This window comes from Salmo trutta, chromosome 14 (genome assembly GCF_901001165.1).
Source record: "Salmo trutta chromosome 14, fSalTru1.1, whole genome shotgun sequence".
NCBI classification, from domain to species: Eukaryota; Metazoa; Chordata; class Actinopteri; order Salmoniformes; family Salmonidae; genus Salmo; species Salmo trutta.
In genome coordinates this window covers 24,720,066-24,738,729 of record NC_042970.1, presented here as the reverse complement: position 1 = coordinate 24,738,729, position 18,664 = coordinate 24,720,066, and the positions used below count along the sequence as shown (strand labels likewise).

Below are 18,664 nucleotides of genomic sequence, written 5' to 3'. Positions count from 1 at the left end.
ATTTTGTTTACCAGGCTTACAACTTGGTACCGCTGTTTTGTTCTGTTCCATTCGTTCGCATTCACAGTTGTGTCCGTATTCTAAGCCAAACTGCTATTCAGTATTTTTGTTTGCATGTTTGAATAACTAGGCCACTACTTTCAGCATTTAGTTTGCATTATTTTGGTAAGATAATTGTGTAGTTTAGAGTAATTATTAGTAACTAGCCAGCCGCGACGCGACGCCAGACTTAGTCAACACACCTAGTCTTCATTAACCCACTGCTAGCTAGCTAGCCAACCGTTACCGACTAGCAGCGCTGTAGACACTAATACTTTACAACGGAACGACTTGATTAGTGTAGTGTTAGTGAGCCAGCTACATAGTTGTCTTTGCTGTCTTTGCATCTAAGATAATTGTGTAGTTTAGAGTAATTATTAGTAACTAGCCAGCCGCGATGCCAGACGTAGTCAACACACCTAGTCATCATTAACCCACTGCTAGCTAGCTAGCCAACAGCTAGCCAACCGTTACCGACTAGCAGCGCTGTAGATACTAATACTTTACAACGGAACGATTTGACTAGTGCAGTGTTGGCTAGCTAGCTACATAGTTGTCTTTGTCATAGCTTGATAATTGTGTAGTTTAGTAATTACCAAGGTTAGCTAGCCAGCTATTGCCGTCCCCCGCGACGCCATTTTTCCAAACCCAGCCAACTATTACCGACGAGTAACACTGTAGAAACTAAATACATTACAAAGGAACGTCTTGATTAGTGTTATGTTAGCTAGCTACAAAGTTGCTTTTGTATCATGACAAGGTGTAGTACTGAAACTATCGAGGTCACCTAGCCAGCTACACCTAGCCAGCTACACGTTCAAACAAAGTCAACAACGCAGCCACTGCTAGCTAGCCTACTCCACCAGCCAGCAGTACTGTATCATTTTCGTCATTTTAGTCAATAAGATTTTTTGCAACGTAAGCTTAACTTTCTGAACATTCGAGACGTGTAGTCCACTTGTCATTCCAATCTCCTTTGCATTAGCGTAGCCTCTTCTGTAGCTTGTCAACTATGTGTCTGTCTATCCCTGTTCTCTCCCCTCTGCACAGGCCATACAAACGCTCCACACCGCGTGGCCGCTGCCACTCTAACCTGGTGGTCCCAGCGCGCACGACCCACGTGGAGTTCCAGGTCTCCTGCAGTCTCTGGAACTGCCGGTCTGCGGCCAACAAGGCTGAGTTCATCTCAGCCTATGCTACCCTCCAGTCCCTAGACTTCCTGGCGCTGACGGAAACATGGATCACCACAGATAACACTGCTACTCCTACTGCTCTCTCCTCGTCTGCCCACGTGTTCTCGCATACCCCTAGAGCATCGAGCCAGCGGGGTGGTGGCACTGGAATCCTCATCTCTCCCAAGTGGACATTCTCTCTTTCTCCCCTGACCCATCTGTCTATCTTCTCATTTGAATTCCATGCTGTCACAGTTACCAGCCCTTTCAAGCTTAACATCCTCATCATTTATCGCCCTCCAGGTTCCCTTGGAGAGTTCATCAATGAGCTTGACGCCCTGATAAGTTCCTTCCCTGAGGATGGCTCACCTCTCACAGTTCTGGGTGACTTTAACCTCCCCACGTCTACCTTCGACTCATTCCTCTCTGCCTCCTTCTTTCCACTCCTCTCCTCTTTTGACCTCACCCTCTCACCTTCCCCCCCTACTCACAAGGCAGGCAATACGCTTGACCTCATCTTTACTAGATGCTGTTCTTCCACTAATCTCATTGCAACTCCCCTCCAAGTCTCCGACCACTACCTTGTATCCTATTCCCTCTCGCTCTCATCAAAAACTTCTCACTCTGCCCCTACTCGGATGGTATTGCGCCGTCCCAACCTTCGCTCTCTCTCTCCCGCTACTCTCTCCTCTTCCATCCTATCATCTCTTCCCTCTGCTCAAACCTTCTCCAACCTATCTCCTGATTCTGCCTCCTCAACCCTCCTCTCCTCCCTCTCTGCATCCTTTGATTTTCTCTGTCCCCTATCCTCCAGGCCGGCTCGGTCCTCCCCTCCTGCTCCGTGGCTCGACGACTCACTGCGAGCTCACAGAACAGGGCTCCGGGCAGCCGAGCGGAAATGGAGGAAAACTCGCCTCCCTGCGGACCTGGCATCCTTTCACTCCCTCCTCTCTACATTTTCCTCTTCTGTCTCTGCTGCTAAAGCCACTTTCTACCACTCTAAATTCCAAGCATCTGCCTCTAACCCTAGGAAGCTTTTTGCTACCTTCTCCTCCCTCCTGAATCCTCCTCCCCCTCCCCCCTCACTGCGGATGACTTCGTCAACCATTTTGAAAAGAAGGTTGACGACATCCGATCCTCGTTTGCTAAGTCAAGCGACACCGCTGGTCCTGCTCACACTGCCCTACCCTGTGCTTTGACCTCTTTCTCCCCTCTCTCTCCAGATGAAATCTCGCGTCTTGTGACGGCCGGCCGCCCAACAACCTGCCCACTTGACCCTATCCCCTCCTCTCTTCTCCAGACCATTTCCGGAGACCTTCTCCCCTACCTCACCTCGCTCATCAACTCATCCTTGACCGCTGGCTACGTCCCTTCCGTCTTCAAGAGAGCGAGAGTTGCACCCCTTCTGAAAAAACCTACACTCGATCCCTCCGATGTCAACAACTACAGACCAGTATCCCTTCTTTCTTTTCTCTCCAAAACTCTTGAACGTGCCGTCCTTGGCCAGCTCTCCTGCTATCTCTCTCAGAACGACCTTCTTGATCCTAATCAGTCAGGTTTCAAGACTGGGCATTCAACTGAGACTGCTCTTCTCTGTGTCACGGAGGCTCTCCGCACTGCTAAAGCTAACTCTCTCTCCTCTGCTCTCATCCTTCTAGACCTATCTGCTGCCTTTGATACTGTGAACCATCAGATCCTCCTCTCCACCCTCTCCGAGTTGGGCATCTCCGGCGCGGCCCACGCTTGGATTGCGTCCTACCTGACAGGTCGCTCCTACCAGGTGGCGTGGCGAGAATCTGTCTCCTCACCACGCGCTCTCACCACTGGTGTCCCCCAGGGCTCTGTTCTAGGCCCTCTCCTATTCTCGCTATACACCAAGTCACTTGGCTCTGTCATATCCTCACACGGTCTCTCCTATCATTGCTATGCAGACGACACACAATTAATCTTCTCCTTTCCCCCTTCTGACAACCAGGTGGCGAATCGCATCTCTGCATGTCTGGCAGACATATCAGTGTGGATGACGGATCACCACCTCAAGCTGAACCTCGGCAAGACGGAGCTGCTCTTCCTCCCGGGGAAGGACTGCCCGTTCCATGATCTCGCCATCACGGTTGACAACTCCCTTGTGTCCTCCTCCCAGAGTGCTAAGAACCTTGGCGTGATCCTGGACAACACCCTGTCGTTCTCCACTAACATCAAGGCGGTGACCCGATCCTGTAGGTTCATGCTCTACAACATTCGCAGAGTACGACCCTGCCTCACACAGGAAGCGGCGCAGGTCCTAATCCAGGCACTTGTCATCTCCCGTCTGGATTACTGCAACTCGCTGTTGGCTGGGCTCCCTGCCTGTGCCATCAAACCCCTACAACTCATCCAGAACGCCGCAGCCCGTCTGGTGTTCAACCTTCCCAAGTTCTCTCACGTCACCCCGCTCCTCCGCTCTCTCCACTGGCTTCCAGTTGAAGCTCGCATCCGCTACAAGACCATGGTGCTTGCCTACGGAGCTGTGAGGGGAACGGCACCTCCGTACCTTCAGGCTCTGATCAGGCCCTACACCCAAACAAGGGCACTGCGTTCATCCACCTCTGGCCTGCTCGCCTCCCTACCTCTGAGGAAGCACAGTTCCCGCTCAGCCCAGTCAAAACTGTTCGCTGCTCTGGCACCCCAATGGTGGAACAAGCTCCCTCACGATGCCAGGACAGCGGAGTCAATCACCACCTTCCGGAGACACCTGAAACCCCACCTCTTTAAGGAATACCTGGGATAGGATAAAGTAATCCTTCTAACCCCCCCCCCCTTTAAAAGATTTAGATGCACTATTGTAAAGTGGTTGTTCTACTGGATATTATAGGTGAATGCACCAATTTGTAAGTCGCTCTGGATAAGAGCGTCTGCTAAATGACTTAAATGTAAATGTAAATGTAAGACAGCTGTGTGTCCAGCTGCATCCACATAGGCTGTTTGTAATAGGTGAATTGTCCTATCTATCTTGTAGTCTATATTCATTACCAAAACGGCCTAGCTGGGCTCAACCAAATCTCACTTATGGCCCCACAAAAGACTAGAACCAGCCCTACAGTATGTACCACAAACGGGAAAAAGATGGGAGTGCGATTGTTGACCCTTCACTTCTAGAGAACAGGAGACAAACATCTGTTTTACCAAGTAGCCTATATTATAAACAACATAATATAGAAATCAAATAGACAACTATCCATACAATCTGGTCAATTTGGATGGAACATTTAAAACATTATTCCGTTTTTTTTGTCCCATAGCTTAAAGGAAGGTTTGTGTCCATGGTTAATAGAACATAAGGTAAGGCTAAAAAAGGATGCATAATAACATACCCTCTCAAGCAGGGACAAAGTGGCTTTCAGGGCCCCCTCCGGTCGACCAAATGGAAAACAGTACCTGTGAAAGAAATCCAGTTTTATTTATGTACAGTTTCTATGAAGGTACAGTGCATTTGGAAAGTATTCAGACCCCTTCACTTTTTCCACATTTTGTTACGTTACAGCCCTATTCTAAAATTGATTAAATCGTTTTTTTCCCCTCAGTCTACACACAATACCCCATAACAATAACGCAGAAACCTGTTTAAAAAAATGTGTGTACATTTATTCAAAAAAATGTAAAAAACTTTACTCAGTACTTTGTTGAAGCACCTTTGGCAGCGATTACAGCCTCAAGTCTACTTGGGTATGACGCTACAAGTCCGGGCTCTGGCTGGGCCACTCAAGGACATTCAGAGACTTGTTCCGAAGCCAGCCTTCCGTTGTCTTGGCTGTGTGCTTACGGTCATTGTCCTGTTGAAAGGTGAACCTTCGCCCCCAGTTTAAGGTCGTGAGCACTCTGGAGCAGGTTTTCATCAAGGATCTCTCTGTACTTTGCGCCATTCATCTTTCCCTTGATCCTGACTAGTCTCCTAGTCCCTACCGCTGAAAAACATACCCACAGCATGATGCTGCCTCCACCATGTTTCACTGTAGGGATGGTATTGGCCAGGTGATGAGCGGTCCCTGGTTTCCTCCAGACGTGATGCTTGGCATTCAGGCCAAAGAGTTCAATCTCGGTTTCATTAGACCAGATAATCTTATTTCTCATGGTCTGAGAGTCCTTTGGGTGCCTTTTGGCAAACTCCAAGCGGGCTGTCATGTGCCTTTTACTGAGGAGTGGCTTCTGTCTGGCCACTCTACCATAAAGGCCAAATTGGTGGAGTGCTGCAGAGATGGTTGTCCTTCTGGAAGGTTCTCCCATCTCCACAGAGGAACTCTGGAGCTCTGTCAGAGTGACCATCGGGTTCTTGGTCACCTCCCTGACCAATGCCTTTCTCCCCTGATTGCTCAGTTTGGCCAGTCGGCCAGCTCTAGGAAGAGTCTTGGTGGTTCCAAACTTATTCCATTTAAGAATGATGGAGGCCACTGTGTTTTTGGGGACCTTCAATGCTGCAGAAATGTTTTGGTACGGACAATTCCTTCGACCTAATGGCTTGGTCGACCTAATGCACTGTCAACTGTGGGACCTTATATAGACAGGTGTTGACCTTTACAAATCATGTCCAATCAATTGAATTTACCACAGGTGGACTCCAATCAAGTTGTAGAAACATCAAGGATGATCAGCCTTCCCTGTAGCTCAGTTGGTAGAGCATGGTGTTTGCAACACCAGGGTTGTGGGTTCAATTCCCACATGGGGCCAGCACAGGAAAAAAAAAAAAAAAAAATGTATGAAATGTATGCATTCACTACTGTAAGTGGCTCTGGATAAGAGCGTCTGCTAAAATGTAAATGTAAATCAATGGATACAGGATGCACCTGAGCGCAATTTCGAGTCTCATAGAAAAGGGTCTGAATACTTATGTAAATACTTATATGCAAAAATTTAAATAACCTGCTTTCGCTTTGTCATTATTGTGTTTAGATTGACGAGGAATTTTTTTAATTGAATCCATTTTAGAATAAGGCTGTACATAGTGAAGGAGTCTGAATACTTTCTGAATGCACTGTATTCCTTCATCATAAGACCATTCTTTATCCTCAAGGATTTCTACAATTTATAAATGACTAGCTTGTTCTTGAGATCAGAATGTAAGTAACATATAGCAGAGCACAGTGATTGGCATATGTCATAATCTATAATCTGTGATCTGATGAGTCCCATAGGCATGTCTGTGCCAGGGTCAGTTACAGACTTGGCAGTGAGTACAGTACACACCTGAAGTGTGTGATCTGGTTCTCCAGCAGAACACGCAGCCTCTCCTTGATATCCTCAAAGCGCTCCTTCTCCTCCACAGTCACCGTCCCTATCCCGTCAGGCCTGAGGGGCATACAGTACCATAGAGTTTCTATGGTTGGAGCATAGTGCAGGAAACACCAAGGTTGTGGGTTTCATTCCCACATCGTCCACATATTGTACAATGTATATACATTATGTATTAATTGGAAGATCCCTTTGGACAATTTTTTGGGCTAAATGTTATTTTAGAATTATCAAAGTATCCCAAATCAGAATAGACAGTATTGCCACCACTGAGACAGTAATCACAGGGGTCACACGGTCACTGGAGGTCTAACTGAGAATTTCAGCTAACATACAGTAATACACATGTAGTATGTAGTTATATATCCATAGCAGAGCCTACAGTACAAATCCAGTGTATGTGTGGTGTATTCTACAGGTAAGAGCCAGCCAGCTATCTGGGAGAGTGGGGCCACTGATATCTGAGAGGATGGTTACAAGGGGGGTTACAAGGCATCCCCCTGCCCCCCACACACCCCCATGCCAAGCTGTGGCCCCCATCGTGTCTGACAGGAGGAGTATCCATCCCCACCTCCCTCCTCCTTTCTCACTGTCCTTCACTGAGATGACATCCTGGGCCCGGTGACAACAAGCATGTCACGTCTCCTGCTCCTCAAGCACTGGTCGCTGTCACGGCGACCAGTGCCTCCTCTGTCACATGCACTCACGTTCCCCTGTGCTCACGTTCCCCCATCCTCAGCCGTGTCACTAACTATAAGGAGATAGGCCCCTCACCCATGCTCCCTCTGTGTGTGTGCGTTTCAGGCTATGATTGTCAGTGTGTGTTTTTGTGTGTGTTTTCATCTGAGGCATGTCATAAGCAATAAAAAGCCCAAGCCTTTAATAACATGGTATGTGATGTGAAAACTCAAAAAACAAATTTGATAATTTCACACTAATTATGCCTAGCCTTATTTTGTTCTCCTACACGGCTTTCATAATGTTTTCATAACCTCTATTGTCATGACTACATGGAAATGAGTCGTCATTTGTCACAGAGCGATCAGAGAAACGAATAATATCAGAGGAACACCACATTAGAGGTCTCTGCTTATTTCAAAAGTACGTGACTGGAGCTGAATTACAGCCAAATCACAAATTGACTCGTACATCCAATTTAAAAAGATAAAGGCCATATTTAACTGGTATTTTTAACATTCAAACACCACATTTCCAAAGCATTACCTAAACTAACTGGAGGTGGAATTAAATCAACTCCAACCCTTAAAAATACTATTTACTCTTAATTTACTCCCAGGCTACTTTACTCCCTATAATATTCAGTTCATGCCCTGTGGCTATAAGGCTATTAGGTTGTGGGTGGGTGAAGGGAGTAAGGGGGGTCAGGGTAGTGAAGGGGGTCTTGGCCAGAGAGAGGTTTCTCTCGCGGGCAGCACAGGGCTGTCATGGTCATGGGGACTGGAGGCGGGCTGGCTGTGGCCTGGGCTCGGACAGTGGCAGGAGACACTCGCCCGTCACCCATGATGACCTGTCATCCTGTCATCCCTGACCTTCAGGCAGGCCGGCTGGAGAGCTCCCACTACAGTACACTACACCCCCTCCCTCCCTTATTTTCTCTCTCTCTCTCCATCCTTCTTTCCCTCTCCCTCTATTCCTGAACCTTTCTCTCTTTTCCTCTCATTTTCCTCACTCGCTCTCCACCCCCACTCCCATCCTCCTGTCTTGGAGCTACTCCCGTCTCCCTGTCTAGCTTGATCATAACAGGACTCAAACAGACAGCCCACCTCAGCTCGATCACTGTCTGTTACAGGATGGGGGGAGGGGTGGAGGGAGGGGTAGATTGGGTAGGAGGAGTGTCAGATTGGGGCAGACTGACAGACAGCTGCCCATGACCTTCGCCCCTCAACACTGTAGTGACACTCGCTTGTTTATGTTGACTAGAGATCTAGCCATGATTACGACATACAAAAGTCTGGGCAGATGTACACAAACACATACGTACATACAAACTTACATATGTATGCAAGGACACATGCAAACACAGACATTTAATTACTTAAAAAACACTTGCAATACACATGAATTATTTCAATATTTCAACTACAGTATTTAATCTTGTTAAAAACAAACACTCATGTCACAAAGGTTGAATGGGAGTCACTGGATCTTTAAGTGAGGAGGAATACACATTCACATGTTCGTCAGAACTTCCTATTTTCTAGTTGTGATGTCAGGAAAACAACTTTGTTTCATTCAAAACTGGATTTGTTGTCATCTTTTGGTTGAAAACGTCAAAGTCAGTGGTGAAACGTCACAACTCGGCTTACAACATTTAATCAGAGTTCGCACTTGTAATTTCGACTTGGCGGGTCATTCAAGTAAACTTTCTAGACGGAACTAGGAATTTCCGATAACTCCAATAGCATGTGAAAGCGGGAGAAGCACCACAGACACTTACCTTCTGGGCCAAGAGGCAGCCTGGGACTTGGAGTACTTTTTTCCCCTAAACTCCATGATTTTGAGTTCCCTCTTGGAGGGGGTGGAGGTCTCTGGGGTGGGGGGGTAAAGGTAGCTTTGAAGCTCTGCCTCGGTTACGGGCCAGTTTAGCAACTTAGACAGTCTCTGACTACAGGTTACATGAGGGAGAGGCAGGGGTGATGTTATGAGAGCAAGCAAGGAAAAACAGAGAAGAGAAAAGTAATGGAAAACAAAAATAGACAATGAGAAACAATTCATTGACAACAGAAGAACAGACAACTAAGAAAGAAGTACAATTAAATAATATACACAAATCCGAACTGAACATGAGAGACTTAAAATCATAAGTGACTGAAAAAAAGTGATTGAAAAAAGAATATTAGAGAAAGTAAGCTTTGACTGATGCAACAAACATAGGATGTTGGGTGGAATACACACTGGGTTCGAGTCTTCTCTGAATGAAATTGATTCTTTATAGAAGGTTGGTGGTAGAGTGGCTTCTCTGAACAGGGATTCTTGGTTTGCTTTCATACGCATAGCACGCATAACATTTATGACACACACAAAAGACAGAGAGAGAGACAGAGAGAGAGAGAGACAGAAAGGAGGGGGGATAGCATAGAAGGAGAGCTGTATGTCAGTTTTCTGTACCTGTTGCCGTGGACGTGTGAGGCACAGAAAGCAAAGCTGTAGTGTAGCAGGGTGGGGTCAATCATAGCCCCGTTCTCCGCCCGCTCCAGCAGGTCGCCCAGGTAACACAGGTGTCTGTGACACCCCCGCACACCATTACGAGCACAGTACTCATCCATGACAAACACCTGGCCTGGACTGAGCCAGCCCTGCAAAATTGACAAAGGAGGGGGGTGTTCAATGATAGAATGACTTATATGGGATCACATCCCAAAGCAAAAGAATGAGGGAACCACTAGACTTAACTTTCCTCACCAAACAGGAATAGGAGTCATTGAGCCTGTGGTCCAAGGTGAGGCGTTGCACCATCTCAAATAGGGAAGAGTGGTCGAAACTACAGGGGTTGGCTGAGATGAACTCATCCATGCCATGTTTCTGTGCCCGGTCCGCGTCTGTGTCCATCCACCCCAGAGAGAGAGAGACAGCCAGCACACATGGAGGGAGAAATAGGATCCAGAGAGGAGTTAGATATATCAGAGGATGTGAATTGCTGAAGAAGTGAGAGGGTGAGAGAGCGTCACTCAAGCAGTGGGAGGAGGGCCCTATTCTATCAAAACCGTTAAGCAGGTTTACATGAGACACAAATACTGTATATACACAGTACCAGTCAAAAGTTTAGACACACCTACTCATTCAAGGGTTTTTCTTTATTTTTACTATTTTCTGCACTGTAGAATAATAGTGAAGACATCAAAACTATGAAATAACAAATACGGACAAAAGTGTGAAACAAATCAAAATATATATTTGCGATTCTTCAAAGTATCAACCCTTTGCCTTCATGACAGCTTTGCACACTCTTGGCATTCTCTCAACCAGCTTTATGAGGAATGCTTTTCCAACAGTCTTGAAGGAGTTCCCACATATGCTGAGCACTTGTCGGCTGCTTTTCCTTCACTCTGGGGTCAAACTCATCCCAAACCATCTCAATTGGGTTGAGGTTGGGTGATTGTGGAAGCCAAGTCATCTGATGCAGCACTCCATCACTCTCCTTGGTCAAATAGACCTTACAGTCTGGAGGTGTGTTTTGGGTCATTGTCTTGTTGAAAAACAAATGATAGTCTCACTAAGCCCAAACCAGATGGGATGGTGTATCGCTGCAGAATGCTGTGGTAGCCATGCTGCTTAAGTGTGCCTTGAATTCTAAATAAATCACAGACAGTGTCACCAGCAAAGCACCCCCACACCATCACATGTCCTCCTCCATGCGTCACAGTGAGAACCACACATGCGGTGATCATTCGTTCACCTACTCTGTGCCTCACAAAGACACAGCAGTTGGAACCAAAAATCTCACATTTCGGCTCATCAGACCAAAGGACAGATTTCCACCGGTCTAATGTCTATTGCTCATGTTTCTTGGCCCAAGCAAGTCTCTTCTTATTGGTGTCCTTTAGTAGTGGTTGCTTTGCAGCAATTCAACCATGAAGGCCTGATTCACACATTCTCCTCTGAACAGTTGATGTTGAGATGTGTCTATTACTTGAACTCTGTGAAGCAATTATTTGGGCTGCAATCGGAGGCGCAGTTAACTCTAATGAACTTATCCTCTGCAGCAGAGGTAACTCTGGGTCTTCCTTTCCTGTGGCGGTCCTCATGAGAGCCAGTTTCATCAAATCAAATGTTATTAGTCACATGCGCCGAATACAACAGGTGTAGACCTTACAGTGAAATGCTTACTTACGAGCCCCTAACCAACAGTGCAGTTTAAAAAAATACGGATAAGAATAAGAGATAAAAGTAACAAGTTATTAAAGAGCAGCAGTAAAAAAATTAAAAATAATAAATAATATATATATATATATATATATATACACACACATATGGCCCAAGCAGGGTACAGAGTCAATGTATGGAGGCACCAGTTAGTTGAGGTAGTATACCTACATGTACAGAGTTAATTAAAGTGACTATGCATAGATGACAACAGAGAGTGGCAGTAGTGTGGAGGGGGGGGGGGGGGCAATGTGAATAGTCTGGGTAGCCATTTGACTAGATGTTCATCAGTCTTATGGCTTGGGGGTAGAAGCTGTTTAGAAGCCTCTTGGACCTAGACTTGGCGCTCCGGTACCGCTTGCCATATGGTAGCAGAGAGAACCGTCTATGACTAGGGTGACTGGAGTCTTTGACCAATTTTAGGGCCTTCCTCTGACATCGCCTGGTATAGAGGTCCTGGATGGCAGAAAGCTTGGCCCCAGTGATGTACTGGGCCATTCGCACATCCCTCTGTAGTGCTTTGCGGTCGGAGGCCGAGCAGTTGCCATACCAGGCAGTGATGCAATCAGTCAGGAGGCTCTTTCCATGGTGCAGCTGTAGAACCTTTTGAGGATCTAAGGAACCATGCCAAATCTTTTCAGTCTCCTGGGGGGGGAATAGGTTTGATCGTTCCCTCTTCACAACTGTCATGGTGTGCTTGGACCATGTTAGTTTGTTGGTGATGTGGATACCAAGGAACTTGAAGCTCTCAACCTGCTCCACTACAGCCCCATCGAAGAGAATGGGGGTGTGCTCGGTCATCTTTTTCCTGTAGTCGACAATCATCTCCTTTGTCTTGATCACGTTGAGGGAGAGGTTGTTGTCCTGGCACCACACGGCCAGGTCTCTGACCTCCTCCCTATAGGCTGTCTCGTTGTTGTCGGTGATCAGGCCTACCTATCACTGTTGTGTCATAGGCAAATGTAATGATGGTGTTGGAGTTGTGCCTGGCCGTGCAGTCATGAGGGAACAGGGAGTACAGGAGGGGGCTGAGCACGCACCCCTGAGGGACCCCTGTGTTGAGGATCAGTGTGACAGATGTGTTGTTACATACCCTTACCAACTGGAGGTGGCCTGTCAGGAAGTCCAGGATCCAGTTGCAGAGGGAGGTGTTTAGTCCCAGGGTCCTTAGCTTATTAATGAGCTTTGAGAGCACTATGGTGTTGAACGTTGAGCTGTAGTCAATGAATAGTATTCTCACATAGGTGTTCCTTTTGTCCAGGTGGGAAAGGGCAATGTGGAGTGCAATAGAGACTGCACCATCTGTGGATCTGTTGGGGCGGTATGCAAATTGGAGTGGGTCTAGGGTTTCTGGGATAATGGTGCTGATGTGAGCCATGACCAGCCTTTCAAAGCACTTCATGGCTACAGACATGAGTGCTACGGGTCAGTAGTCATTTAGGCAGGTTACCTTAGTGTTGTTGGGCACAGGCACTACGGTGGACTGCTTAAAACATGTTGGTATTACAGACTCAGACATGGAGAGGTTGAAAATGTCTGTGAAGACACTTGCTACTTGGTCAGTGTTTGCTCGCAGTACACGTTCTGGTAATCCGTCTGGCCCTATGGCCTTGTGAATGTTGACCTGTCTAAAGGTCTTACTCTCATCGGTTGCGGAGAGCGTGATCACACAGTCTTCCGGTACAGCTGGTGCTCTCATGCATGTTTCAGTGTTATTTGCCTTGAAGCGAGCATAGAAGCAGTTTAGCTCGTCCGGTAGGCTCGTGTCACTGGGCAGCTCTCGGCTGTGCTTCCCTTTATAATCTGTAATGGATTGCAGGCCCTGGCACATCTGACAAGCGGCAGAATCGGTGTAGTACGACTCGATCTTAGTCCTGTATTGACGCTTTGCCTGTTTGATGGTTCGTCGGAGGGCATAGCGGGATTTCTTATAAGCTTCCGGGTTAGAATCCGACTCCTTGAAAGCGGCAGCTCTAGCCTTTAGCTCTGTGCGGATGCTGCCTGTAATCCATGGTTTCTGGTTGGGGTATGTACGTACGGCCACTGTGGGGACGACGTCGTCGATGCACTTATTGATGAAGCCAATGACAGATGTGGTGTATTCCTCAATGCCATTGGACATATTCCACTGTGCTAGCAAAACAGTCCTGTAGCTTAGCATCTGCTTCATCTGATCACTTTTTTATTGATCTAGTCACTTGTGCTTCCTGCTTTAATTTTTGCTTGTAAGCAGGAATCAGGAGGCTAGAATTATGGTCAGATTTTAATAGAGGGCGATCTTTGTATGCATGTCTGCGTGTGGAGTATTGGTGGTCCAGAGTTCTTTTCCCTCTGGTTGCACATTTAACATGTTGAAAGAAATGAGGTAAAACGGATTTAAGTTTCCCTATAAGAAAGTCTCCGGCTACTAGAGCGCCGCCTCTGGGTGAGTGTTTTCTTATTTGCTTATGGCGGAATACAGCTCATTCAATGCTATCTTAGTGCCAGCCTTTGACTGTGGTGGTATGTAAACTGCTACAAAGAATATAGATGAGAACTGTGGTGGTCTGCAGCTTATCATGAGAAACTTAACCTCAGGTGAGCAATAGCTCGAGACCCTCTTAGATATCGTGCACCAGCTGTTGTTTACAAAAATACATAGACCGCCGCCCCTGTTCTATCCTGCCGGTACATTGTTTAACCAGCCAGCTGTATGTTGATATTGTCATCGTTCAGCCAATACTCTGTGAAGCATAAGATGCTACAGTTTTTAATGTCCCGTTGCTAGTTTAATCTTCCCAATAACTCATCCATTTTATTGTCTAAAGATTGCATGTTTCCGAGCATAATTGAGGGGAGTGGGGGTTTATTCGATCGCCTCCTACTCATCAGAAGGCAGCCCACCTTATGGCCTCTCTTTCTCTGCCTCCTCTTCACGCAGATCACTGGGGTCGGGGCCTGTTCCCGAGGGAGCCGTATATCCTCTGACTCGGGCTTGTCAGAGTCGTGAAAGAAGGAAAAGGATTCTGCTAGTCCGTGGTGAGTAATCGCAGTCCTGATGTCTAGAAGTTATTTTCGGTCATAAGAGACGGTAACGGCAATATTATGTACAAAAATAAGTTACAAACAACGCAGATAAACAAGCAAAAAAAACACAATCGGTTGGGTGCATGTAAAACGTCTGCCTTCTGCTCCTGCGCCATTTTGCCGTCATAGCACTTTTCAAAGTTCTTGAAATTTTCCGGAATTGACTGACCTTCATGTCTTAAAGTAATGATGGACTGTCATTTCTCTTTGCTCATTTGAGCTGTTCTTGCCATAACATAGACTTGGTCTTTTACCAAATAAGGCTATCTTCTGTATACCACCCCTACCTTGTCACAACACAACTGATTGGCTCAAACGCATTTAGAAGGAAAGAAATTCCACAAATTTACTTTTAACAAGGCAATACCTGTTAATTGAAATGCATTCCAGGTGACTACCTCATTGAGCTGGTTGAGAGAATGCCAAAAGTGTGCAAAGCTGTCATCAAGGCACTACTTTGAAGAATCTCAAATACAAAATATATTTTGATTTGTTTAGCACTTTTTGGGTTATTACATGATTCCATATGTGTTATTTTATATATATATATATATATTTATAATTTTTTTACTGTACACATCAATGGCTTATGGGTGAAATTTTACAGACCCTCACAAGCCAATAATAATGTTGAATTTGTTATTAGCCTGCACACCTGGTTAGCGGTTTAGATTGAATAGGGCTCTCGTACAATACGCTTCTTCTGGGGGTGGGTGGTCTGGTCAATGGAAAGTTTAACTGTGGGGTTCATTGTCAACTTGCAAGTGGAAAGAGCTCTGGGCCAGAGGAGTGGATGTGAGTAGGAGTAGATGCAAGTTGCAGCATAACCAATGCAGACGGATAATTATTGTGGTCATGCATGCCTTGTTCTGCTCTGTCTCAGGGTTTCTTCTGCATAGAAAACTCTTAGGCGGGCTACCTAAGTTTTTATTCGGCCACCTATGTCGAAACATTAAGAAAAGTAATAAAATGCAAACTTAAATGACTAAAACCAAAATATAATGTATGTAGAAAAGATAAATGGACTTATAAAAAAATATATAAGAACATCTTTGAGAACCAACAATCACCTAAATAAAAGCTAGATAGTCAGGGAGAATCAAAAAATAAAAAATGATGTAGGAGTATTTTTGTCATGGCAAAGTGCCCGCATTGATTTTGTTATGTTTGAATCACTCAGATAGCATAAGCCATGGAAAAATGTGTAGAATTGTAAAAAATATGCTTTAAAACTACACATTCTTTCTCAACCTCATTGCAAAATGTGTACAATTGCAGGAAATTAGCTTTAAAACAGCAACATTGTGTCACTGCAGCCTCTATGATTTTGGCCACGCAATTGGCCATGCCCCCACCACACCCACCAACTAAACCCCATTTTGATCCAGGAAAAAACCCTTTTGTCAATCTCACTATTACAACGTTGGTCCAGTTTCCCTTGATAAAGGCTAAAGTTAATGTCTGTGGGGTCTCTCTCTCTCTCTACATAACAGTGTATGTTCTCCCTGCAAATCTCAGGTCCCCTATGAGATCCTTCAACCTGAGCATATATAAACTCTCTGAAAGCAGCCTTTCTGATTGCATCCTCACATGATTGCGTGCAACCTCAGAGGTGCGCTAGCTAGACCCATCTCCTTTCCCCTCCCTTCCTCCCCCTCCCTTCCTCTGCTCAGCTCAGCTCGTGGGCACATGACCCCTGGGGTCTCCCTAATTAAATGCCCCCCTGTGCCAGTAAAACAGGGCCTGGGACAGAGGAACCCCCTGCCCATGCACCCCTTTGTTCAGAGAGGGGGCTAAATAAATTTGACAACACATCTTCACTTTACTTCCCAGTGAGCGGGTTGAGGCATTACATCAGGGTCTGGCTGCCTGTTAATCCTTGCTCCGGCCATCTACCTCTATTTTTATTGTAATGGCCCATTTTAGCCAGGGCTTAGGGACTGCTCTGTAGGCCACAGGTCCGCAGGTCACAGCTATTCTAAGCAGCAGTCTGGATAAATAGCCTATGCAGCTGCCCCTCCCGAGACAAGGCTTTACATGTCAATAAAGAGACAACACCACTTATTGAGCATTAACAACAGTTTGAACATAGTGAAACAAATTACTTTTCGCCGCAACGTGGATACACACACAATCTTATTTTGACACTTAAAATGTGTTCAGACACACTGATATTCAAAAATATATAAAATGTTTTGGGATTTTATTCTGAAATTCTAAATCACTCCAAAGCTGAATGTGACATACACATAAAATCATGAAGAATAAATTACTTTGACTATAGAATATCATTTTTTAAATATCAAACTCAGAGAATATAATAATACAGTATTACTTTTGTTTTCTCCCATTGACCTCAACCTCACTGTTGAGTGAAACCCAATGTGGCGCCCTGCCAGCTGTCAATCACCCAGGGAACAAAGACTGTGCTGTTATGATGCTTATGATCCCCAACTCCCAAATCCAAAAGGTGGCTTTGTGTCCTTCTCTGTGACTGGTGGCCTGTCACGTCTATTTGACATTCCAGCAGTGGAGTGGACATGGGGGCACTGGACAGTAACAGACAATGACACTAGTCACCCCCGTCTGTCTAGGCAGGGGAAGGACAGACATGACAATGATTGATGGATGCTACTCATTTATAGATCCCTGCACTCACTAGGAGAGTTGAGACCAGAACATTTGGGGCTATTTAGTACATTACTTCTTTTTTTTAAGGATTGACCACCATCAAACACCCCCCCTCCCACAACATGGACATCCACAGTCCAGTCCTCACTGAGAGCAGAGTGAAGGGTACATGGTAATAACTGGATCTGGTTTAGGGCTGACCTGGAACTAAAGTCACTAACCAACACTTTGGTTCTCCCTTTCTCAATCAGTCTATCCATCCTAAACATTTCAGTTCAATGAACAATGATGGTTGAAGATCGCATTACGCTCATCTAGTTTTTCTTTACAGGTTCATGTTTTTACACATTTGTACATTTGCAAGTTGACAATACGTTATATTCCCATGCACTGTATGAGTCATAGAGCACTTCTTAGAGCATACCAATATTAGTGTGTTGAAGGAGAGTAGTAGTACATTCCTGGGGAAAATCTCAATACCCAACAACACTACGATCTGTCTCAGTCTTAACAATAGGGAACCGAAAACAGTCTCAGTTTTCAGCAATAATTGGGATAACTTCACCCTGGTAAATGTTCTTGTCAGGCATCCAAAGAAAGAAAAGGCAAACAGATATGTACATTGTAAAAGTGGTAGTAGTGTTAGAGCAAGTTTTAATCCAAGGTCCGTCTGTAAGTAGTGGAGAAGACTGGAGTAGCATATGACAGAGGGAATTGCATGACATCATGAACTACTTGTTAGCATTCAGAATACTCCAGGTACATATTTACCAGCTAATATTTAGCAGCAAGAATAAATAAAGAGAGAAAGGCAGAAATTGAGCCCTCTTCAGTAAAGCATGGATATTCCACTGTAAATAACACCTGTGAACAGATTTGGATTTTTATGCAATTTTGAACAAACATATCAAACTGTATAATGTCTATCAAGTGTGTAGCCCAATTGCATTGGTTTTGAATATCTTATAAACACACACACACACACACACACACACACACACACACACACACACACACACACACACACACACACACTGAGGGAATAAAGTATTTGATCCCCTGCTGATTTTGTACGTTTGCCCACTGACAAAGAAATTATCAGTCTATAATTTTAATTGTAGGTTTATTTGAACAGTGAGAGACAGAATAACAACAACAACAACAAAAAATCCAGAAAAACGCATGTCAAAAATGTTATAAATTGATTTGTATTTTAATGAGTATTTGACCCCCTCTCAATCAGAAAGATTTCTGGCTCCCAGGTGTCTTTTATACAGGTAACTGTCACGTCCTGACCAGTAATAGGGGTTATTTGTTATTGTAGTTTGGTCAGGACGTGGCAGAGGGTATTTGTTTTATGTGGTTCGGGTGGTGGTTTGTTTAGAAGGGTGTTTGATTTATTATTTCCGGGTTATGGTCTATGTTTTTTGTATTTCTATGTTCTCTCTAGTTTAGTATTTCTATGTTAGGTAATTGGGTGTTGGACTCTCAATTGGAGGCAGGTGTTTGTAGTTGCCTTTGATTGAGAGTCCTATATATAGGTATGTGTTTTGTGGGAGATTGTTCGTCGTTGTGTCTTTTTTGTGTACGTGTTTATTTTGGTTTTT

General features: G+C 45.2%; 1 protein-coding gene across 7 annotated transcripts in view; it reads right to left on the bottom strand.

Moving 5' to 3' along the window:
- The window catches only part of cadpsa (Ca2+-dependent activator protein for secretion a), a 162,760-nt gene that overhangs the window by 45,652 nt on the left and 98,444 nt on the right, over nt 1-18,664 (bottom strand). For all 7 annotated transcript variants that reach the window (XM_029774986.1, XM_029774992.1, XM_029774989.1 and 4 more), the window contains 4 exons: nt 9,900-10,036; nt 9,606-9,793; nt 6,432-6,533; nt 4,565-4,628 (listed from right to left, as the gene is read on the bottom strand). In XM_029774986.1, the coding sequence (XP_029630846.1) occupies nt 4,565-4,628; nt 6,432-6,533; nt 9,606-9,793; nt 9,900-10,036 (491 nt within the window). The remainder of the gene's footprint in view (nt 1-4,564; nt 4,629-6,431; nt 6,534-9,605; nt 9,794-9,899; nt 10,037-18,664) is intronic.